General features: G+C 33.1%; 1 protein-coding gene across 1 annotated transcript; it reads right to left on the reverse strand.

The window, feature by feature from the left end:
- Nucleotides 1-21,598: 21,598 nt before the first annotated feature.
- Nucleotides 21,599-24,469, reverse strand: LOC104589914 (receptor-like protein EIX2). The gene has a single exon (XM_010248388.3). The coding sequence runs from the start codon at nt 24,439-24,441 to the stop codon at nt 21,742-21,744; it is 2,700 nt and encodes an 899-aa protein (XP_010246690.2). The 5' UTR covers nt 24,442-24,469; the 3' UTR covers nt 21,599-21,741.
- Nucleotides 24,470-26,730: the final 2,261 nt, after the last annotated feature.

Raw genomic sequence — 26,730 nt, forward strand, 5'->3', positions numbered from 1 at the left:
CCCTTCTACAGGGCCCCTGGGACCCTTTTTATAGAGAAGAGTGGACACAGCTAGAAATAGGGAGAAAGATGGGGGGCGGTAGCTAGGATTTAGCAAAGTTAGGGATGCCCTAGGGTTTTTAATGGATGGCTAAAATGGTTTTGGGGTGATCCTATGGCTGAAAATGGAAGGAGAGGCACCCAATATTACATATGGCTGAGATTTGGGCACCCAAAAATGGAGGATGTAGATTAGAACATCTAGGGTTGAAGGGTTAAGATTAAAAGAATATATATGGTGCCCTAAATCGAATGGTTGGGATATAAGATGGAGGGAGTGGCTGAGATTTGGAGGTGAGGGGCTGAATGGTGAGGATTAGAAGAATAGGTGACGCCCTAGGGTTTAAAAGCTATAAAGGAGAGCCTTAAAATGAGTGGTTGAGATTAAAAGAGCTAGAGGGTGGAGATTAAACACCTAGGGCCGGCTAGGGTTTTCTAAGAATGAAAATATTAGGTTAAAAAGGCTCCCTAGGGTTTTCTAAGGAGAGGGGAGCATGGTAATACAGTAGGATGGGCACCAACTGGGTTTAGCAGATAGGAGAGCCTGAAAATGAGTGGTTGAGATTAAAAGAGGTGGAGGGTGGAGATTAAACACCTAGAGGCAACTAGGGTTTGCTAAGAGTGAAAAGATTAGGTTAAAAAGGCTCCCTAGGGTTTTTTAAGGAGAGGGGAGCATGGTAATACAGTAAGATAGGCGCCAACTGGGTTTAGCAGATAGGAGGCGCCCTCCTGTTCTCAGTTCTTCACAAAAACACCCCCTCTCTCAGCTGGTCTTCACACCAGCTTCCAAAAACTACACTTCAGCATAGAAAACTTCTCAATTTTCTACATAATTTGCACAGAGACCCTTAGAGGTCACATAATGGATTTTAGCTGGGAAAAGGGTACACTTTGACTATTATAAGGCCAAAAATACCCCTGAATTGATGCCCTTAAGGTATCAAAATGCAAGGTTATCACAACCCCCAACTTAAACATTGCTTGTCCATTAGCAATGCAGCCTTAAAAATATACTGAGTATATAGATCTTTCCCATTACAAGGTTATGCCTAACAGAGTTAATCAAGCATCCTGATTCCAGCATTCTCAAACTCTGTATAGATCGTATTGGGCTTTAGGGGTAAAACTATCTTATTTTGAATATTACCGAAACATGGCTTAAAAATCTTATTTACCCTTCCATTTGCAAACTGTCTTGATAAGATGAGATTGATTTTAAAAACAAACAAGTATTCTTCTTAGTATTTCTGACAACAGATTTCTACCCCTGAACTTATTTTTATTGTTACCTTTCACCGTTTTACACAAATCTCGACACTTGACTTAGGTGAAGAGACCCGGTTACTAAGTGTTAGGTAAGTGTCTTTGGCATTCCCTTTTCCGTTTGACGTGAATCTTGACACTTGACTTAGGTGATTAGATCCGGTTACTAAGTCTAGGGTGTCCATTGACCTTTTATTATCTCTCTCTCTCTCTTTTTTTTTTTTTTTGCAACACTGTCCAGGGTAGTCCACTGTCTCTTAACAATTTGAAGAATTTTGTCTAATTTCACAATCTTTCTCTTCCTATCTTGACAATGGCAAACATTGGAGTATTTTCTAATTTCTAAACGGTTTCGATAATATTCAAACAAGACCAATTTTTTACTCCTATCACTTGCTACCAATTTCTATAGAATTCAATATTCTTTTATCAGTTTCCTTAACTTTTTCTGTTTGGGAATCTCTTTTAATGGAAAATTTTAAAAATTTCAGTGAAATTTTAAATCTCCATCTTTAGAGGCTTAGCTTCACAATTTTTTTCAATTTTTCTCTCTTTCCTCACATCCAACTTAAATGCCATTGTCCCTAATGGCATGACTAGAATGATGCAAAGAAGATTTGGGCTAAAGGAAACAACGAGTAGGGTTTTCTTAAGGGGTTCAAGGTATGCCACCTGGTCTCGAATAATGAAAAAAAAACTCTAACCCTAAAAGTAGAAAAACTAAAAATTACGTTTGGTTGCCTCCTAACCAGCGCTAAGTTTAACGTCTTCAACCGGACACAACTGGATCACCCAGTCTAAAAGTCTCAACTCCACTACTCTCAGATACTCCTTCTATGTATGGTTTAAGCCTTTGGCTATTGACCTTGAACATGGTTCCATTCTTGGTATCAACTATTCTAACCGCGCCATGCTAAAACACTTTATCAACAACAAACGGCCCATCCCATCTGGATTTTAATTTCCACGGAAACAATCGCAACATAGAATTAAAGAGCCAAACTTCTTGACCAGGTTCAATGTTTTTCGAGAGATGTTTTTATCATGAAACGCTTCCATTTTGGCTTTATAAATGTGAGAGTTTTCAGAGGCTTCATTGCAAAGTTCTTCCAGCTCACTTAATTGTAGAGCTCGTGGGGTCCAGCTTGGGTTAGATCGAAGTTGAACTTTTTGATGGCCCAGTAGGCCTGATGCTCTAATTCTACAGGAAGATGACAAGCTTTGTTGAAGACTAGCCTATAAGGAAACATTCCAATGGGAGTTTTATATGCCATCCGATAAGCCCAAAGTGCACCATCCAATCTGTCGGGCCAATCTTTTCGGTCCGGCCTAACAGATTTTTGCAGAATACTCTTAATTTCCCGATAGGAAAATTCCACTTGTCCATTTGTTTGGGGATGGTAAGGGGTTGCTATCTTATGAGTGATTCCGTATTTGCAGAGCAAAGCATGGAATTGTACATTAGTGAAATGTGACCCCCCGTCACTAATGATTGCTCGCGGGCACCCAAACCGAGAGAAAATGTTCTTTTGAACAAATTTCATTACAACTTTGTGGTCATTGGTTCGGGTTGCTACCGCCTCAATCCATTTTGACACATAATCAACAGCCACCAGGATGTATTCGTAACTGGATGATGGCAAAAATGGTCCCATGAAATCAATACCCCAAATATCTAAGATTTCTACAGTTAGAATGGGATTAAGTGGCATTATATCCCTATGGGACATATTCCCGACAGCTTGGCATCTTAGGCAATTTTTACTGAAAGCATGGACATCATTAAATAAACTTGGCCAATAAAAGCCACTTTGCAGTACTTTGGCTGTCATTTTCTTCCCCGAAAAATGCCCCCCACAAGCAAGAGTGTGACAAAAATTAAGGATACTTTGGTGTTCAGACTCGATGACGCATCTTCGGATTACTTGATCCAAACAAAGACGGAATAGCTCAGGGTCTTCCCAGAAATAGTATTTGAGCTGTGAGAAGAATCTGTCCCTCATTCTTGGACCACCCCTCGGGAATTTTACCCACTGCTAAATAGTTGACAATATGAGCAAACCACGGAGGTGTGCTATGGGAGACCGCCAAGAGGTGTTCATCTGGAAAAGAGTAGTCATGCACAGGTTCACTCTTCTCAATTTGGATTTTGGACAGATGATCAGCTACTACATTTTCAAATCCCTTTTTATCCCAAATATCAAGGTCAAATTATTGTAAAAGAAGGATCCATCTTATGAGCCTAGGTTTGGCCTCTTTCTTAGACAACAAATGTCTTAAGGCCGAGTGATCAGAATAGACAACCACTTTGGTGCCCAATAGGTACGGGTGGAATTTTTCCAGAGCAAACACTACAGCTAACAATTCTTTATCTGTGGTGGTATAATTCAATTGGGCTTCCAAGAGGGTACAACTTGCATAATAGATCACCACAAGACGTTTATCCACCCTTTGTCCCAAAACAGCTCCAATGGCATAGTCGGAGGCATCACACATGATTTCAAAGGGCAAAGACCAGTCAGGAGGTTGTAGAATTAGAGCCTTAGTCAGTGCCCCTTTCAAGTACTCGAAGGCCTTAAGACATGCGTCATCAAAGCTGAATGGGACATCTTTTGCTAGGAGGTTGCACAATGGTCTAGAAATTTGGGAGAAGTCCTTAATAAATCATCGGTAGAAGCCAGCATGTCCAAGAAAAAAACGGATTTGCTTGATAGAAGTGGGAGGTGGAAGTTTAGAGATTAGGTCAATTTTTGCTTTATCCACCTCAATACCCCATTCAGAAACTATGTGGCCTAAAACAATGCCTTCTTTGACCATAAAATGACTCTTCTCCCAACTGAGGACCAAGTTTGTCTCGATACATCGTTGAAGAACTTTTCGTAAGTGTTCGAGACATGATTCGAAGGAATCCCCAAAGACCGAGAAATCATTCATAAATATTTCCAGGAAATCACCCACCATTTCCGAAAAAAATGCCGTCATGAACATCTGAAAGGTTGCTAGTGCATTACATAATCCAAATGGCATCCGTCGAAAGGCGAATGTTCCATAAGGGCAAGTAAAAGTTGTTTTCTCTTGGTCTTCGGGGTAAATGGCCACTTGGTTGTACCCAGAATACCTATCTAAGAAGCAGAAATATTTTTGCTCGACAAGTTTTTCTAGAGTTTGGTCAATGAAGGGCAAAGGGAAGTGGTCCTTTTTTGTGGCTGCGTTGAGTTTCCTAAAATCGGCGCACACTCACCATCCCGTGGTAAGTCGGGTAGGGATTACTTCATCTTGATCATTAGTGACCACGGTGAGTTCAGCTTTCTTAGGCACCACTTGCGTAGGACTTACCCAACTACTATCCGAGATCGGGTAGATAATACCCGCATCTTACCACTTAACTACTTCTTGTTTGACCACCTCTCTCATATTTGGGTTCAACCTTCTTTGCATCTCCCTACTAGGTTTGGCACCTTCCTCTGTGTAAATATGGTGCATACAGATGTACAGACTAATACCCTTCAGATCAGCTACTGACCAACCAATAGCACCCCTATACTCTTTTAATACCTCAATCAGTTTCTCTTCTTGTCTAGGGGTTAAGTCTACGGCTATGATCACTGGCAGTGTTTGGTCGGCTCCTAAAAACACATACTTAAGGGAGTCCGGTAAAGGCTTTAGTTCCAGTTGCGGGGGAGATTCCAGAGAAGGCACAAGTGGTTCACCCTTTAGTTTTGGTAGAGGTTCAACAGTAGGCCAAGATTGAAATGGGTGAGGAGACTTCATTAAGGCATTAGCTTCCTCCATCGGGTCATCTACTGTGACCAGATTGGTTTCTCCGGGGTTTATTTCTACATCTATCGTACAATAATTCTTATTTTTTTCTGGGTAGACATAAGGACTTTCAGACTCATACAGGTCTTCACACTTTTCCTCCCTTTGAAAAGTTAAGGATTCTTCAACATTTTCTAATTATGGGGTATTAAAGGTTGTAGGATCTTGGTATTGGGGAAGACCTAAGGATTCATCTCTGGGGTTTACAACCGGTTGACTAGGCATTGAATCATTTTCCCATTGCAGGTTAGCTTCCCTAAGCTGAATTACTTGGCTCTCTAATTTTAGGATTGATTGTTGCTGAGCAAAGATCAGCTGTTGGAGCTGCCAAAACCTATCATCAAATGAATCGGTTTGATAAGGCTGAACCAATTGGGTCCTAGAGTAATCATTATACTCAGTGAATCTGGGTTGTAGACTATTGAGAGTGCAAATCTGGCAAAGTGGTTTCTTGGGCTTGGACCCAATAGACAAAATTGGGTTGATTCTTCCACCCAGGATTAAATGGATTAAAGGATGGGTTAACATTGGATTGGAGAAAATTGTTAGCTGCATGTACTTGCTCTGGAATTATTGGTTGACATGGGCCCGCCGCAAGGCATTGACTCACATGATGGATCGGGCTTGAATAGATGGAACATGTTGAGTAGGATGACAAAGTTGGGAATTGTTGACAATATGCAAGGATTTGGTCAAGTCTTTGGGCCATTCCATTGATCTCGTCTAGTTGTTAAGACACATGATTCCAATCTATTTGTGGCTTAGGTTGGAAGTAGTTTCTCATTCCATACACTCCGGCCATTGCAAATTTTAATTTCAAATTTAGATCTTGAAATTTAAATTCTGAAATTTAAACTCAAATTTGATTTTTTTATTTTTTTTAATTCAAAATTCAAATTCAAATTCAGATTTAAAACAATAAATTCCTAAAATTTAAACTCAAATTTGAATTTTTAAATTTTTTTATTTTTTTTAAAGGCAAACAAATCAACCACACGACCTAGGGGCTGACCTAGGGGCTGACCTAGGGTTTCCTAAACTAGTGGTTCAACCAATGTGAACCCTTTTAGGTTCACTTGGAATTACACAACTTCCTTTGGTTAGCCAGGTAAGAGGTGGGGATGTGGGAGGCTCTCCTTGCTCTCGTAAGGACCTAATTAAGTAACCACAAAACCCGCTTAGGCTTAGCCGTTTAACCTCTTTCCTTAGACACCAACCGCCGATTATGGAAAATAATTTCAATCTCTCCTAAAATTCAACACACCTTTGAACCAAATGTAAGGCTTCCCTAAAGGATCTTTCTATCCAAATTTTAAATTAGGGTTAGGGTCCGCACGTGAATGGTAGCGATTTTTTGGCCAAGGAAGGGTGATGAAATCCCTACCTTATCTTATTTAGGTTGGATGCCCTTAAATGAATTAACGGAAAGACAAAATAAACACAACAAAGTTTAACTAACTACAATGCATGAACAATTATTTCTAAGATACAATTCAGCAATTAAACCTAAAAGAATAAAGCAAACAACTAAGCAAAAGGAACAATTAAAATAAGAAAAACAACACCTAACACATTCACAACTAACAATGATAATTTCAGCAATTAAATAAACCTATATGATGCATGCTCTAGAATATCAAACCCAAAATAATGGAATGAAAATGCACGAAAAATATTAACCAAAAGTTTTTTTTTGATTTTTTTAAATCGAAATTTAAATTTTTGGAAATTTAAATTCAAATTCAGATTTTGAAATTTAAATTTGAAAATTTTTTAAATTTTTTTATTTTTTTTAATTCAAAAATTTAAAATTTAAATATCAAGTTTTAAAATTTAAATTTCAAAATTTGAAATTCAAATTCAAATTCAGATTCGAATTAAATTTTAAATTTAAATTCAGATTTGAAATTTAAACTCAAATTTGAAAAGTTCAACAATTTCCTAATTGGCAATTAATTATTCAATTAAACAACTATGAGAAAGGAAATTAAATAAAGCAACAAATAATAATTGCAAACAGAAAATAAAACAACAATTAATTGTGCTAAACAGAATTAACAACTACCAAAAATAAGTTCTAACAAACTAATTGCTAATCTAAAATTAAACTGAAAATAAAATGATCAAAAAGAAAATTATCTAAGAAATAGATAAAATAAAAGAAAAAAAATACAAATCTAAAAAAAATAAACCAAAATTAAAATAAACAAAAGAAAAAAAAAATATGCTGATTTTTTTATTTATATTTTTTTCATTTTTTATTAATAAAAGAAAAACACAAATCTAAAAATTAATATGAAAAGAAAAATGCACTGCAAAAAATAAATAAAATAAAATAAATGATTTTTTTTTGTTTCTTTATTTTTGTTTTTATTGTTTTTTATCTGAAATAAAAGAGAAAAAACGAATCTAAAAGAATTAAACCGAAAATAAAATAAAACAAAAGAAAATTACACTGCAAGAAATAAAATAAAATGAAATAAACAAAAAAAAATTGTTTTTTTTAATCTGAAATAAAAGAAAAACACAAACCTAATAAAGCAAAAAAATCGAACAAGAAATTAAAAAAAAAAAAAGAAAGAAGAATAGATCTAGAAACAAAATGGAAGCAAAATAATACTAGAAAAAAAATAAATTGGATCTAAAAAAATTAATTAAAAATTCTAAAATCAATATTCAACTAAAAAAAAGAGTTCGAAAATAAAAATAAAAAAATCAAAAGTAAAATGGAACGACTACACCTGAAACGCAATCCAATTTCTCTTATCTTATGTTCCGTCCCATAGTCCCGCAACGCTCCGGTACCCCACCTTTCGCTATTCCATCCTGCCGAATCATAGAGAAACAAGAATTAAACTGAGATAATGGATCAAGTAATAAAATGAAAAAGAAAAAATAGTGAAATAGTTCCGGAAAAAGTAAATAAATTTTTTTCTCCGTGCTTCCCCAGCAACGGTGCTAAAAACTTAGTGAACAGGTTGTATCCACAGGGAAGCAAGTGAAAAATTAATATATACTTAGATCCGGACAAGAGAATACAATCAAGAATTGCAAAAAATAAGAAAATAGAATATATTATTGCTGAAATTAAATGTTTCGAATTTAACCAAGACAATAAATAAAAATCAGAATTTAATAAAGTATGGGAATCAACAAAGGAAATAAAAAAAATAAATAAATAAACGATCCAGAATCCAGATCCAGTGGTGGTAGCTGTAGATCGGCCAAACAGCTTGTAGAAACCCCTCCTGACAAGAACCGAGCGTCTGTCCTTTCTACAACCCTCGAACCCCTCGAGACACCTTAGCCTTGAACCGAACGAATTCAGATCTGCAAAATAGAGAAACGAACAAGAATTAAATCAAAAAGATTGTAGAAATAGAAATAAAATAAAAAATAAAAAATAAAAAAAAGAAAAGAATGGTTGATCAGATCTAGTGGCGGTAGTTACAGAATAGTTGAACAGCTTGCAGGAACCCCTCCTAACAAGATCTAAGCGTCCTCCCCTTCTACAATCCTTGAACTCCTCAAAAAACCTTAGCCTTGTTAACTGGGTGAATTAACCAACCCCTTCTACAGGGCCCCTGGGACCCTTTTTATAGGGAATGGTGGACATAACTGGAAATAGGGAGAAAGATGGGGGGCGACAGCTGGGATTTAGCAAAGTTCGGGACGCCCTAGGGTTTCTAATGGATGGCTAAGATGATTATGGGGTGATTCTATGGCTGAAAATGGAAGGAGATGGCACCCAATATTACGTATGGCTGAGATTTGGGCACCCAAGAATGGAGGGTGTAGATTAGAACATCTAGGATTGAAGGGTTAAGATTAAAAGAAAAGGCGGTGCCCTAGATTGAATGATTGGGATATAAGATGGAAGGAGTGGCTGAGATTTGGAGGTGAGGGGCTGAATGGTGAGGATAAGTAGAATAGGTGGCACCCTAGGGTTTAAAAGCTATAAAGGATAGCCCTAAAATGAGTGGTTGAGATTAAAAGAGGTGGAGGATGGAGATTAAACACCTAGGGGCGGCTAGGGTTTGCTAATAGTGAAAAGATTAGGTTAAAAATGCTCCCTAGGGTTTGCTAAGGAGAGGGGAGCATGGTAATACAGTAGGATGGGCGCCAACTGGCTTTAGCAGATAGGAGGCGCCCTTCTATTCTCAGTTCTTCACACCAGTTTCCCCAAAACTGCACTTCAACATAAAAAACTTCATAGTTTTCTACATAATTTGCACAGATTCCCTCAAAGGTCACATAATTGATTTTAACTGGGAAAATGATACACTTTGACTATTATAAGGCCAAAAATACCCCTGAATTGATGCCCTTAAGGCATCAAAGTGCATAGTTATCAGAAACGTCGCATCCTTTGCAATCACAAATGCAAGTTCAGATCAAGTAGGTACGTCATTGTAAACACATTAAATGAGTACTTGCAATATTTTTAGACACCTATCCTATGAAATACCCCTAACCTACTACCCTTGAAAAATATTAAAGACAAGTTTTAACAATTGTCAGAATATATTTATAAAGTGCTTACTAGATCCGGTCCCTACAAATGCATGTGACCTGTAGCTCTGATCGTTGGTAAAAAAGTCTTGCTGGGAGGGGCTCCCGATGGTGGGTCACTCATTGTAGAGAATTCAGTTACGATACCGTCATACAAATAAATCAAAATTTATAAAAATATAAATTAATTAAATAAATATATATTTATCATACAACATATTCTTATAGTTTATTTGTTTATTTATTATGTGTTTGGTAATTGAATGGTCCCATACGAGAAACAAAGTAAACATAATAAAAAATATGAATCATTGGTACATTAACATGTAGCCATGGAGTCGTTTTTACCCGGATTCAAGTTGAGAAAGAGTTATGAATGGAAAATCTATCCACCATCCAACTTAACAAATTTAAGAGGTGTTCTATGTGAAATTTTGAATAGCTTTCTTTTCTTGTTGTGAATTGAAAAAATAAATCAAAACGTCGGGTTTGGGAACAAATTGATTTCTTAAACAAAGACGTAAGGCTCTGTTTGGCAAGAGTGCAGATGACGGCTTAGTGTATATATGCACTTTCTTTTAATTTTGTTGGTGTTTGATAAGAATGCATTTATATACTGAAAATGACAGTATCACAAATTTCAAGACATGTTTGCATCCAAACATGAGAGCAAAGTTTGCATCCCAACAATGGATGCAAACTTTGCACTCAAAGTTGATCAATTTTAAAAAGGTATATTTTAATCCCAGAATTCATATTTGGACCCATTTCAACTAAAAATCATTTTGCAAGAAAGTAAATTTATCAATGCAATTTTTGTTTCTAAAACTGAAACTAAGGTTGTGTTTGGTTGCAATGCAAATAAAGTTGCACTGATGCAAAACCATCGCAGTGCAAATGATTTGAGTGTAAATTCTGACCTATTTTTGTTTCAAATTTTAGCTTATTTTGTTTGATTGCAGTACAAATGAAGTAAATTACGATAAAAAGCAGAATAAAGTAAAACCCAAAACAAAGTTAAACAAGAATTTGCATTTTTTTACATTTACACTGCAACCAAACACAACTTATAAAAAACATGTTATTGAATTTTTGGGCTTTGAGCCCAGTGACAACCTGTAAAATAAATGGGCCCAAAAGAAGCATCTCGGCCCAAGGACAAAAATGCAGCCGAAAAATGGTAGGCCATGCAGGCTCGGGGACTTTTGAGCTTGCCTATCCATTCTGCAACCCTACCGTTCCCTCTACTGAATATTATCTTAATATGTATTTGGTAGAGTTTCCGTTTATTAACTAAACATTTGTAATTGATTTGTCTTCAAAACTGAGAAAAGTAATAATGTCAACCATTTAAGACAAGTATGTGTCACATCAGCGCAAAACAGTGAATAAATGTCTAAACGTTGGAGGAAGTGTTAAAATAAAGCTTTCCCAAACGGTGCACATAAATCAAGGCCAGCTTTTGTAAATATCTAGACATATGGATCATGATGATAGGCTAAATGCTGATTTGGCGATAACGTGGTGACATTTTGATAAACGAGTATCACGAAATGCCCATAGAACAAAACACACACTTAGTTAGCCATTGAGCAACATGACTTTTGATACGGCACATGACAAGTTAGCATCCTAGACTATTTACATGTCTTATGAAGCCAATATGGAACTAAATACAAGCTTTTACCATAACAAAGGCCAGATAAAAATAAAGTAAATGAATCTTATAGGCAGTTGCTGTTAAATATAAGATTGTTAGACTCAGTTTGGAAGATATATGTAGGGAGTAAAACCTTGTATTTTTAATGTATGCATTTACACTGTACATAGGAAATTTGTGATAGCATGGATTAATCACAATAAGCTTGATTCAAAATTAAGGCTGTGTTTGGTTGCAGTGCAAATTTATTTGTTGTAACACATGGGGTGCAAATGTTAAAAATGTAAATTCTTATTTAATTTTGTTTTGGATTTTATTTTATTCTGCTTTATGTTTTAATTTACTTCATTTGTACTGTAATTAAACAAAATATGATAAAATTTAAAACCAAAATAGATCAGAATTTACACTCAAATCATTTGCACTGCCATGGTTTTGCATCAGTGCAAATTTATTTGCATTGCAACCAATCACAGCCTAACTTGGGCTGGGTTAGTTCAGTTTGAAGCCTTGGATAACCCTATCGTAAGAAGGCACAGTGGTTGGACCTCCAAAGGGTTAAGGGAACGACAGTGGTTTGATGGGAGGAGAAAGATGAAGTCAGTGGAGGAGCAAGAATTCCAGCCCCAAGAGAGAGGAAGTAGGTGGGAGAAGAGGGGGAGACTTGTGAAGAGTCCAGTTTTGCTCCTCACATAATGCTCCTCACAGCACATCTCAATTACACATCAGGAACACCATATTAATTTGTATGTTATTATTCATGGGGAGATGTTTTCAATATACGTGTATGATGTGTTGTGAGGTCGGTGTGAGATATACTCTATGAAGCAAATCCTGATGCATTTGTGAATCCTAAAACTCTTGATGCACAACCTGTGAATAGTGCAAAGCGAGAATCGTGACGTACAAACTGTGAAACAAGGTTTGAGAGGTAACTTTGTGAAACCGATCGCTATTTGCGATTCTGCTCTGTGAATCTGTTTTGCGATGTTGATTTGCAAATCCGCGAATTTAGCTTGTGGATCTGTAAATCTACAATTTTGATTTGTGGAGGATGTTTTACGAAGCAAGCTTTGCAAAAGCAACACATTGTAAAAAGTTACCTTCATTTTGATTGTCATTTGTCACTTTTATATAGGAATTAGACCCCATTTTCAAAACCAAATAGTTTTTATTATAATACATCTGAATTATAATTGTTCATAATAAATAAGCTTTATGACTACCAAAACAATCCAAGCTTTATAAACCAGAAAATTATCTCTTGTAAAGATTGTTTATTTGGGTTTGGAGGTTATATATAGTCCTTTATTTTTGCTGAAATTACTACAAAAAATTTGAAAACTTTTTTTTTAATAATCAAGAGATCTGACATTTTAAAATTAGCCCTTAGACCATGAACATGGTTTATCCTGTCTTAAACCAATATCTTACACAGTTTATAAGGCAATTCAAGATAAGTCAAAGGACAGAATGGACATAGACGAACTAGCAAGTAATTGGCCACCTCTTGCTGGCATGGCAAGAAGATTCTAGAAATTAAGAAACCAAACAGATATTATATATATATGGGAAATTTATGATATACTCCCCTCACAAATTCTTTTGTTGGTTTTCTAAATATATTGTCTTAAATTCTCACCTATGCTATATCATCACTTCCCCCATCTGCCATTGTTCCCAAATGTACAAATTTATAAAAATTTATGGGGTGGACTGAACAATAAAAATTTATAGACGGAACCCATGTCACAATGGGGTAGCCTAATTAACCCAAATCCAACACATGATTATAATTGTACGTATAAATTTGTATGCATGTATGAATCAACAATTTTCATGTTATTAGTATGAGAGCACATACTGAGTGTGCAATTATAACATAAAGATATAAATGGAAGTTATACAACTAAATTTAACTTTTATGATCTGCCGAAAAATAAGGGTTATATCCGCTTTATAATAACTAGTAATTAAGCATGTGCATTGCACGTTAGAAATTTTTCTTCATATTAATTAATTGAACTTTAAATATATCATATTTAAGATAAAAATTAAAAAGTAACAAAAGTAACAATATGATTAAAAATAAACTTAAATGCTTGTAGTAAATGTGCACGTGGAAATTTTAGGCTACAATAACAATTACTACTACTACTAATTTGAATTCCATTTCTGCCATAAATAAAAATAATTTTTGTTTTAAAAGTTATTTTTATTTAATATGAAGAATATATAACATTATGTTCCCAAATGTTTTTTCCCAAAATTCTACATTTTTTTTCATTTTTGTGTTCTATCTTTCTTTTAGATATTTATTATTCAATTATGACATCATGAGTTTCTCTTAGAAGTTGGATCATTGACTCGCCACCATCTAAATAAGAAAATAATTTTGTTTTTGGATCAGTTTTAAATTATATATTTTATCTACGTAATATAAATAATTTTTACTTATTTAACTATCATATCATCGATTAGTCCATTTGACCCAAACCACCAACCCACCACTCAAAAAGAAAAATAATTTGATTTCTAAGTTGACATTAAATTTTGTATTACATTTTCATCATTAATAAAATTATTTCTTATGTATAATACTTATTTTTATTCAATATAATGAATGTATAATATTAGAGATGTACCCAATATTTAAAAAAAAATACATAGCATAAGATATGTGCCCAAATTTTTCTCTACTATTTTTACTTTTCTGATTCATTGTATTTTCAATTTTTTTAAATTTTATTATTTGACTATGACACCATTTCGTTTCTAGGTTAGATCTTAAATTTGGTATTCTATTTTCATCATTAATAAAAATACTCTTACATTTCATACTTATTTTTGTTTAGTATAATGTATATACAATATAAGAGATAAGGCCAAATCTTTTTATTTTACTGTATTATATATTTTTATTAATATCAATTTCTTATTATTTAATTATGTCATTACTTATCAACCCATTTGACCCCAAATGTTTGAATTGCTTACCCACCATCGGGAGGGAATAAAATGGTTTTGTTTTCAAATTATTTTTCAAAATATTTATTTTTATAATGTTAAAATTAATGTTATGGATTTAATTAGTAGAATTTAAAGATAAGAAAAATATATCTTAACTATAGAATTTAATGAGAGAATATACTTTAGATATAAAATCTAATGAGAGAGTATAGTAAAATAGTTTTATTTCCAATTGGTTTAAATTTTACATTTTATTTTCATCATTAATAAAAATATGTCTTATTTATTATACTTATTATTGTTTAATATGTCAAATATATGATGTTAAAATTGTTCTATTTTTTGCATTTTATCAATTTTTGAATTTTATTATTTAATTGTGGCAACACATGGATTGGTCCATTTAACCCAAAATGGTTTAATTTCTTACCACCACCTAGATGAAAAAACTATATTTTTCCAAGTAGATTTTAAAAGTATAAGTTTTTATGTTATTAGAATTATTAATTTATTATGAATGGATTTAATTAATAGAAATTAATTATTAGAAGAAACAAAAATGCCTTAAATATATAATTCATAAAGGGGAGTGCAAGTTAATACCTTAAATGTTGAGTTTAATGAGAGGGAATTGAATGCATTGAATTTATTAATAACTGATTACCCTATTTGCCCCCATTTTTATCAATAAATTTAAATATGGAGGGTTAAATTTTGTCATCAAAAAATTCCAGAAATATTCTTAAGGCTATTCATGCTTTTAAAAGTAGTATAGATATAGATAGGCATGCAAAAAGTTTTTGCATGTAACATTAACATAGTAATCTGAAAGCAATCCCTTTTAAGAATGTTTTAATTAACAAAATGAAGTGAAGAAATTAGGTCTACCCAAAACCAACCAGAATCCAACCCAATCCAACAGCCTTACAATATTCTTTTCTTTAGAGAAATGTCTTACAGTCTTCTACAATTCTAAATCAACTCCATATATAACCATATTGTCAAAGACTACATAGAATGGTGTTGTGTGGGGTCCTAATTTATCACTTGAACCACTTAACGGTTTAAGACTTCCTTGAAGGGCTATCATTTTTAGCTAAAACATTTTGCAAAATTATTTCATTTTTTAATATTAGTCAACATTTTGGCAAAAGCTTTTTTTAACATCAAACTTTACTCCAAGTGGAGGCGTCACCACTTTACAATTTTTCTTTTTTTAAGAGAACTTATTACAATTTTATTAACCATTACCAGAAGGGAAAAAATAATTACGAGGGAACATATATATTGAAAAGGGTTGCTGTCTTGTTGAAAAGAGGTTGTCAATGGTCTATTATCACATAGCATAAGGAAGAGGGCAACTTATGAAAAGTGAGACCAACGACAGCAGGGTTGAAAATAGTTGCTTTCTAAATCTAAATTAAATAAAGCAATGACAATAACATAGAGTGAATGAGAAACTTATCTATTAGGAGAAAAACCCATGATATAGATTGTTATGGTCTATTAGTATATAGCATAAGAGGGAAACCTATGAAAAGTGGGACCAACAACATCAGGGTTGATAATAGTTGCTTTCTAAATCTAAAAAGAAATAAAGCAATGACAAAGACAGAATTGTCTACTTGGAAAAAAACCCAAGATACCAAGGTCAATAGGGGTTGTTTTATGAATTTAAATGAGAGATCCATAGAAAAGAAAGGTTAAATTATAGATTAGTATCTTGTACTTTGGGGATAGTGGCAATTACCCCTTGAACTTTCATTTGGTCACAAATACCCTTGAACTTATAGGTTCTGACAAAAACCCCCTTCATTAACATACATTCTGTCAGTTGACTTTGAAAAATATTCTCACATGACTGTTTAAACTTTATAAATATCCAAACTACATTTTTCTAAATGATTTTCTAAAACAAGTGCTGGAGTTTTGTTTAGGGTTTTCCCCAATTTTCATTTGTTATTGGTTTTGCTGATATTAATTGCATGTTGTGTTTGTTGGAATTCTAGGTTTTCATTAGGGCTGTACATGGGTCAATTCAATTCAGTTGCATTCTATAGGAATAAGGAATTAGGAAAGACCCATCCCACACTAAATCACTTATAAATATAGGGTTTCATTGAAGGAGGATTACACAAAGTACCGCTCCACTATTAAATTGGAAAATCATTGAAGGAGGATGGCACAAAGTATCACTCCACTTTTAAAAACTAGTAAAAGTGTACGCGCAATATCAAATGATTATGATGATAATAGTCAACAATCAAATGACCTTACTGGTTGAACCATTAACCTATTTAACCAAGAAAATGGATAATTAAGACATTAATTCATTTTTTCTTTGTATTTTAGCCATTTCTATCTTTACTAACAATAATCCTTATTTTTCAAACATATTTTTGTTTAAAATGAAGAATATATAATATTAATGCATGTTCAAAATTCTCTATAAAATTTATAAAAAATTTTATATTATTTTTGTTATTTAATTTATGAGATAATAAAAATTACTTATTTGCCAAGAGGAAATGGAATTCCAATATATTGCATTTTATGAGATAATAATTTATGAGATAATATGTTATTTATTATTTATTTATAAACATGCTATTTATATTGCATTTTTGTAAAATTCTTATATGTTGAAAATAGTTGAAAAAATCATTATATTTTTTTGTTTTTCTTTGTTTCAATTATTATATTTTCTTTTCCTTTTAATAATTTATTATTTTTTAAATTAAATTGGGTTGTATCAAAATCAAATATCCAACATATTGATTGGATTCAGATTTGAATCAATATTTATGAGATCCAATCAAATCTTCAGATTAAATCGAATTCAAATATACCTTGATTCAAATCCGATCTGATCTATTTGCATCCCTACCAAACCACTTACCTACAATGACCTAGCTAATTAAATCATTGAACCATTTGACATGGTTAGTGGGATCATGTGTTAGACATTAATGCTCTTTATTTTTTATCCTAATTTTTATCCCATTTCTACTATTAATGAAAATAATTCTCATTAATCACACTTTTTTTATATGATAAATATATAATATTATAGAGTACCCAAATTATCTACAAATTTCTACATTTTCTATAATTTTATATATTTTATTATTTATTATTAACATCATGTGTTGATCCATTTGACATAGATAGTTGAACCACTAACCCACCACTTAGATGGAAAAATCATTTTTTCTTTTTTGATTGATTTTAAATCATGTATTACATTTTCATCATCAATAAAAGTAGTTCTTATTTCTGCATTTATTTTTTATACATGGCAGTACCAAATGATGATGATGATGATAATAGTCAGTAACCAAAGGACCTTACTAGTTGAACCATTAACCTATTTAACTAGGAAAATGGACTATGATTTTTATTTTTTTCTTTGTATTTTAGCCATTTCTATCTTTGCTAATGATAATTCTCATTTTTTTTTCAAACATATTTTTGTTTAATATGAAGAATATATAATATCAATGTATGTTCAAATTTTTTTATAAAATTTATAAAAAATTTCTATATTTTTATTTTTTATTATTTAATTTATGAGATAATAAAAATTTACTTATTTACCAATAGGAAATGTAATTCCAATATATTGTTTGAACATTGGTTTTTAATATTATGGTCAAATCAATTATTTATATATATAGTATATATATTATTTATATAAAATATATATGTTATTTATTATTTATTTATAAATATGTTATTTATATTGCATTTTTGTAAACTTTTTTATATGATGGAAATAGTTGAAAAAAATACTTATAATTTTTGTTTTTTATTCCAACTATTATATTTTTCTTTTTCTTTTAATAATATATTACTTTTTAAAAAATTAAATCGGGTCGTATCATATTCGAATATTTGACTTCTTGGTCGAATTCGGATTCGAATCAATATTTATGAGATCTAGTCAAATCTTTGGATCAGATCTTATTTGAATATACCCTAATTCAAATCTGATCTGATCTGTTTGCATTCCTACCAAACCACTTGCCTACAATTACCTAGTTAATTAAATTATTGAACCATTTGACATGGTTAGTCGGATCATATGTTAGACATTAATGCTCTTTATTTTTTACCCTAATTTTTATCCCATTTCTATCATTAATAAAAATAACTCTCATTAATCACACTTTTTTATATGATGAATTAATATTATAGAATGTACCCAAAATTGTTGACAAATTTCTATATTTTCTAGAATTTTATGTATTTTATTATTTAATAATAGCATCCATTTGACATGGATATTTTAATCACTGACGCATCACTTGGATGGAAATACCATTTTGCTTTTACGAATGATTTTAAATCATGTATTCCATTTTCATCATCGATAAAAGTAATTCTTATTTTCACATTTATTGTTGCTTAATATGGTGAATACATAACAATAGAATTGTATCAAAATGCTTTATACAAAGCTTATATATATATATATATATATGTGTGTGTGTGTGTGTGTGTGTGTGTGTATGTATTCGTTACTTAGTTATGACATCATAGATTGACCCATTTGATCTAGAACATTAAATTATTGACCTACCTACCATCTAGATATGGAAATGGTTTTATTTTCAAATTGGTTTTAAATTTTGCATTTCATTTATATCATTGATAAAATAATTATTATTTATCATACTTATTTTTGTTTATATTATTAGTATATAATATTATAGATGTGCACAAAATTGTTTCATATTTTTTGTACTATTCTATTTTTAATTATACATCATGGGTTAACCTATTTGACCTAAAAGGTTGAACCACTAACACACCCCCTAGATAGGAAGATGGTTTAATTTCTCATCGGTTTTAAGTTGTATATTTGATGTCCATCATTAATAAAATTATGCCTATTTTATCATAGTTATATTTTAATATGACAAATATATAATAATAGTAATGTGTCCATTTTTTTCAAAATTTCTTTTTTTTCTATATTTTTTGTATTTCTTATATTTCTAAATTTGTATTATTTATTTATGACATCATGAAATTATCCATTTGACCCAAATGGTTGAACTACTCACCTACCACCTAGATGAAAAATATGATTTCATTTCTATTTTTATTTTTAAAATATAAAATTTCATTCTATTAATAATTATTGTGTATAGATTAGTGAAATTTAATGATGATAAACAAAAGTATAAATATTGGATTCAATGAGAGAGAATGTAATTTATTTAATGGCGTAAATGTGAGAGGTAATTGAATGTACTTAATGGTATTCTTCTAATTACATTTTCTGCCATTTCAATGAAAATGAACTAAATTCAAGAGGAGGGTATTTTAGCAAAAAAAAATTCCATAAGCCAATACCTCATCATTCACACTTTTATAAGTAGTATAGATTGTTTAAGTTAGAAACTTTTAAATTAAAAAATTATTGAAATTTTTAATAGTGATAATTTATATTTGGTAATTATTAATAATTTCTATAATTGATGTAATTTATATTGGTTTTTGGTATTTGTTAGGATTTTTTAATTTAGTGATTTCCATATGTAAATACATGTAGATCAGCATCGCAGGGATTGTGATGATATATAGGCAATCACTAGAGTACCTGCGATAAGTGTTATGCTTGTAAATGAATTTGATAGGCAAACACAATCACAGACCTTTGTGACGCCTGAGAATCACTCCAAGGCAATGAATACAACCAGTCACGCTTGTGATGCCCTTCACAAATCACCCACAATCATTTGAAGCTTCAACGAGCAGGGATCGCCTCACGCTCAACTGCAATAAGTGGTGACAATTCACTTGTCACGATAAACCATTTCACCAAGACATGTCAGCATCCCAAAGCCTTATTCTCAATACGTGACTGCGAGTAGGCGTAAAAGGGGATGTAGTCGGGTACATACCATGCGTGGATTCTAAGGGAAAAGGAATCCCAACCCAAGAAGATCCTCACTAGACACATGGTGAAACCCTGATAAAGCTTACCTATTATACACCCAAAATAGCCTTAGTGATCTCTCTATAAAAGAGAGAGACTCAAAGGCCTCCACATGAGATTAGTCTTGAGAGTCTTTGCTTTCTAGCCTTCTGGTTCCTTTTCTTTGTCATACCCTATCTCCCTCTTCTCTAAAGACTATCCTTGCTCCTATGGACCTCTAGTCATCCTCTATCCTTCAAAGAGACCACCCCTTGTCTCCTTACCACCCTACTTACACCAAAAACTAATTTTCATGTTTTTTGTAATTTAATTATTTTCATGTTTTTGGTAATTTAATTTAGTGAAAGTTCATTTAAAAAATCTAAATTACTGAAATTTTTATATTACACCATAAACTAATTTCCATGCTTTTGGTAATTCAATTTAGTGAAAGTTCATTTAAAAAATCTAAATTACAGAAATTTTTATATTTTCATTAATTAATTATTAAAAAATTCAAAATATTTAAAATTAATTTATTCATATCTATTCAGAAATTTATTTAAATATATATATATATATATCAATATTTGTACTAAGGATTTTTAAGATATTCAAAATTTTCTTTCTATTTTTTATTTTCTGTTATGCAAATAACAGTAAATTATAAATAGGTATTTTTATTAATTTAGTTTTAACATCCTATGCCAAAGTGCCAATTGATTGGTTAATATGGTCTCCTTGGTTAGTACGGTCTCCTGTTGGTTGTTGTAGAGACTTTATGGATTTATGGATTTGGGGATGATCCCCCTGTTGTTTAGCCCCTGGAGAAACAACTTTTAAGCCTTCCCTATATTTTAACTTATGCCAAAGAAGAAAGATTCCTCGTATCTTTCAAATTATCTAATTCTCTTGTGCATCGCATGAGGCCCTATAAGAAATAGCAAAAAAACCAAATGTGAAAAAAAAGGAAGACACAAATTTATGTGATTCGGCATAAGGAATATATATCCAAGGAGGTTCCCTTCAAAATTACAATCATGACAGCCCTGGCAGAAAGCTGATATTGAAACCATTGAGCTAGGATACAATTGTTGCTGCCTTCATCCATGTTGAATTTACCAAAATATCCATGCATAGAAATTGTTCAAACATAATTTCTGATTTTTACTATAGAGCTATAAACATTCAAAATATAAATAATCCACACTCTATGCACTAACACTCCTTCATGAATTGACATCAATTTCGAGTTGGCACTTACCCTTAGAGTACTTTAGGCCTACAAATTCTGACCTTGGGCTGAACCATCATTCTCCCTAATTTCTACTGATGTTGACATTATATTCATTCATTCTTCATCACAAACATATACGTGCGAATAGACAATATAATAATAAACCATTAGGATGGTATCATAATTACTGACACTATATAATATTAGTCATACAGATGATGAGAGATAATGTGGCAATTCATTTACTCACAATGAGTAACAAGTCATAACACTGATTTAATTTCATACATGTCACCCAACAATATTTAGAAAATAACTAAGCACGCCCAAACGCTACTTTGAATATCACAGGACCAAAAACTCCCCAAAAACCTAGGACGAATCCCAATGCAATTGCAAAAGGATACATTTCAATCATCCCAAAGCAAATACTGTCCCCATTTCCTTCGCTTCTAGGCTTTGGAGCTTGCGTCTCATGGTTGCCTGGATTGCTGCAGGTTTTTTTCAGTGGTAAACCACAAAGTCGTGGGTTTTCAAAAAAACTAGATGCATTAAAGCCTTCAATCTGGGTGCCTGAAGGAATTCTTCCTGACAAATCATTATATGACAAGTTCAAGTAACCCAAGAAGGTTAAATTTGACATGCTCTGAGGAATGACACCTGAAAGATGGTTTCTTGAGAAATCAAGAGATTCTAGTGATTTCATGTTACCAATCTTCTTGGGGATCTTCCCCACCAAGAAATTTAGAGAAAGATTCAGGTTTTGCAGACTAGAAAGATCCGTAAGTTGATCTGGGATTTCTCCTGACAACTTATTGTTTGAAAGGTCCATGCTTGTCACAAGGTTTAGAATCATACCATAATCAAATACCTTTCCTTTTTCCACTAATGGAGTTGTCTCCACATATTCTACATTGTCATTCTCGAAATCAACATGCTGAAACAGGTACTCTTGATTTGAGGCCATGTATTTGAAGTTTCCAAAGCAGTGTGGTATGGATCCTGACAAATTGTTTTCTGAAAGGTCTATAATTTGAAGACTATTGAGATAACACAGTTCTGGAGGAATTCTACCACTGAAGTTGTTAGAACGTAAACTGAGGAACAAGATAAATGATAAATTTTGTCCTATCCACAATGGTATCCTTCCAGAAAATCTGTTCTCACCAATATCAAGGGTGATTAGAGATGTGCAATTCTTCAATGATGAAGGCAATTCTCCCATCAGATTGTTGTTAAGCAAGTGTAGTGACTGGAGTAATGTTAGAGAACCAATGGAGATTGGAAGCTTCCCACTCAGATTATTATTCCCCAAGTTTATCACCTCCAAGAAAGGGCAATTCATCCAACAGTCAGGAATTTCTCCTGAAAGAAGATTGTCTGAAAGATCAAGAATAATCAGGTTACTTGTTTCCATCATCTTATCACAAAGGAAATGGGAAATAGATCCAGAGAATAAGTTCTTGGAGAGGAGCACTTGAGTGATGTTGGGAGAGAAACGGGGTAGTGAACCACGAAGGTAATTGTGATCCAAAAAGACTTTTGCATCAACAGAATTAGTGTTCAATAATCCAGGAAATTCACCATAGATTTGGTTATAAGAGAGATCTATATAGTGAAATCGCGAGGACAAATTCCAAAACCAATTAGGAATGGTATCTGAAATTCCTACTTCGGAGAAGTTTAAACTAATGAAATCCTTTTGTGTCTGAAGCCATGCAGGGAACTGAGGGCCCAATTCCCAAAATCCCATATCCAAGTTCTCGAGTTGGAATGGAGGAATCCAACCAGTGCTCACATTCAAAACCACTGAGTTTGAAGATGCTTCTAGTGTTTTCAATCTAGTGAGTTGGGCAAAGTGAACTTCTGACAGAACACCACTGAAGGAGTTTTCAGAGATGATGAAATGCTCTAGCTTTGAAAGATGCCCAATGCTTTTGGGAACAGTCTCATTGGATTGATTCATGTAATTAGACAGTTTCCAGCACATTGATGAACCTCCTAAATATTGAGATATATCTCCTTTAAGTCTATTATTTGACAAGTCTAATCTCTGTAGGTTGCAGAGATTTCTCAACGTTTCAGGGATATCCCCCTCAAGGTTATTGAATTGCAAATGCAATTCCTTGAGTGAAGTAAGGTTACCAATTGCACTCGAAATTGTACCTCTAAAATGGTTTGAGCTAAGATCGAGGTACACAAGATTGCCAGAATAATACACCCAATCTGGTATACTAGAACTAAAGCTATTGACTGAAAGATCGAGGGCGGTAAGAGAAGTAATATTAACGTGGGGGAGAGGTGGAATGGTGGCAAGTTGGCAGAAGCACAAGCGTAGCTCAAATAAACGAGGAAGTGTATTTGTTACCTGCAACCAGTAATCAGAGGCCTTACTCAGGTTTACTGAACTCATGTCTAGGTAATGAAGAGAGGAAAGATGAGAAAGCCACTGAAGATCTTCAACATGTAACAAGTATCCATTTCCCATATCAAGATACTGCAAATTAGACAAATTTCCAAGCTGATGAGGAACCTTGCCAACAAAACCAGAATCAAAGAGATTCAGGTATTCCAGACTTTGGAATGAGCCAAGGAACTCTGGGATCCGGCTTCCTCCAAAATCATTACTACTAAGATCCAAATGCTTGAGATGTTTCAACTCTAGCAAGTGAGAATTTATCTCACCACCTATCTTACACCTCTCATAGGTTTCATAGTATTTTTCATCGTACCCATCTGCATATGGGTTCTGAAGTTCCAGCCGAACAACATGTCCAGTTCTGTTGTCACAGCCTACTCCTTCCCAGCTGCAACAATCTTCGCTTCCATTCCAGTCCCAAGATGAGAGCCTATTTGAAGAATCTTTCAGACCTTTTTTGAAGTTCAAAAGAGCTTCTCTCTCTGATGGGCTGCAGAAGACGTCAACATTAATGCTGCAACTCTGTTGGATGATTGCAATGCACAGAATCCCAATCAAAAGAATTACCACTGTGCTTGTGGATTCAGCCATGTTCATGACCTCGTATAAGATGGGAGTTGATCGATAATAGAATATGGGATATGGGGGTTATTTGTTTAAGAGCCAAGACAAAGACATTTAATTTGGATTTTGGCCAAACAAATTTCAATGACACATTGAGAAAAGATATTTAAGAATCACGATTATTAACTATGAGAGTAGTTGAATTCATTTATTTGTAGGAAAAGTGTATATGAATGTTGAGAGAGAGAGATTACTTGTTTTCTAAACTCCCAGAAGCCCCATGACTTTTTAAACTCACAATTAATGTTGAAAGCCATGGTTAGTTTTAGATAATTTTCTTTTATTTAAGAGCCAAGACAAAGACATTTAATTTGGGTTTTGACCCAACAAATTTCAAGGACAGATATTTAAAATCATGATAATTGAAAGGCGAGTGGTTGAATTCATTTATGGGTAAAAGCCTTAAGCCATCTTTGGGAGTGCTTATGGTAAAAATAAGTGCTTATTTACATTTGGCATCTAACTTTTTTAAAATAAGCACTTATTTTATATTGGGTGTTTGGTAGTCTTTTACTCCAATAAGCATTAAAATATTTTGTCCTTCATTTTCTTTCGAATTTTATGAAGGCACTTTTATAAAGTACTTTTATGAAAGCACTTTTACGAAAATACTTGTATAAAAGCACTTTTACGAAAATACTTGTATAAAAGCACTTTGCGAAAGTACTTTTATGAAAATACTTTTGTAAAAGTACTTTTATGAAAACACTTTTATGAAAGTACCTTTATAAAATTCAACTAGGAATAGTTTTATAAGTGGTATTTCAAAATTCAACTAGGGATAGTTTTGAAAGAAAAAAATTGAATTAGTGCTTATTGAATAAGCACTTGGAAAAAGTTGGAAATTTGGGCACAAAAATTAAGCCCTTGTTTTTAAAATAAACACTTATTTCCCAAACACCAATAAATACACCTGGACCCAAATAAGCACTTATTTTTAATCACTCCCAAACATGACCTTAAACCTCCCATTATATTTATACTAAATACTAAGACCTCCCATGTCGTTTTAAAATGGCCTAATAACTCCCCTGTTAGATGACGTTATTGGACAAAATACTCCCCTGTCCCAAGAATCCCTTAAGATATGTTTGTTTAATTTGTAACCTCACATGCCACTAAATATTTTCCTAAACTCAATGCTGCCCCTTTTTCTTTAGGAAACCAGAAGAAGAAGTGTTAACTGAGAATAACCACTGTAGGGTTGATGTGAAAAAACGAATTAAAAACTTGAAATGCCATAGGGATTTGTTGTGTCCCTAAACGAATTAAAAAAAATATATAAAGACTAAGAAAATCAGTTGAATGATCGTGAGAAGGGATCATGGTCAGGAAGAAAGGATATAAAAATGGAAAATTGAGAGAAGTATACTGACAAAAATGATAAGAGTGATCAAACCAGAAAAATGTGATAATGTTGACTTAGGTAGGCACCCTGGATTTGAACATGCAGTCCAATCGAGATATAACCAGTTAGCAAAGAATCAAGAAACAAGATAAATTAAGGAGAGGAAGCATCAGACATCAGACAAGTTTGAAAGTGAATTCGAACATTAAAGGAAGTATAATAAGGATCACAGGAAGCGGCCTGGCTTACATGAAAAGAATCAGAATTACAACTTAAGAATCATTCTTCAATATACAGATTGAGGATTACCTCAACTATAATCATGTAAATGATAATGATACCGGTCTAGAAGAGTGAAGGTGACAACAATATGTAATGAGAGATTGAACTGGATCGGTGATGAATCCACCGTCCTTAGTATATTTATATTAACAGAGTTGTGTATGTACAAGGAGTTAAGAAGAGTTACATGAGAGATAAGAAGATAAGATCTCCTATCATGGGAACTTCAGGGATAAGAAGATAAGAAGAATTGCATGAGAGAGTAGATTCCTGGTGGAAAACTAATGTAACTAAGAGTGTTATCTACTGAACATGTGGAAGCTACTCTAATAATATACCCCCTCAAGATGCATGCCGATCAAGCACATGGAGCTTGTTAAGTAGAGCTGTAAATTGTGCGCCACAAAGGGGCCTTGGTGAGAACGTCAGCAATCTGATCTCTGGAGGAGATGAACTGAACCCGAAGACGTAAGCACCAAATCACAAAGAAAGTGGAAGGTAACTTCGACATGGCGAGTACATACTCGAAACGTGGGATTGGCCACGAGATAAGTGGCTCTAATATTATCACACAAAATGGTGGGGGTTCTGGGAGGATGATACTGAGATCCCGGAGAAGAGATGCTAATGAA

Source organism: Nelumbo nucifera, chromosome 4, assembly GCF_055504915.1.
Source record: "Nelumbo nucifera cultivar China Antique chromosome 4, China Antique-T2T, whole genome shotgun sequence".
In the NCBI taxonomy this organism is placed as follows: domain Eukaryota; kingdom Viridiplantae; phylum Streptophyta; class Magnoliopsida; order Proteales; family Nelumbonaceae; genus Nelumbo; species Nelumbo nucifera.

Coding starts and splice junctions, on each gene's coding strand:
- LOC104589914 (XM_010248388.3), bottom strand. CDS start 24,441: ATGAACATGGCTGAATCCACAAGCACAGTGGTAATTCTTTTGATTGGG.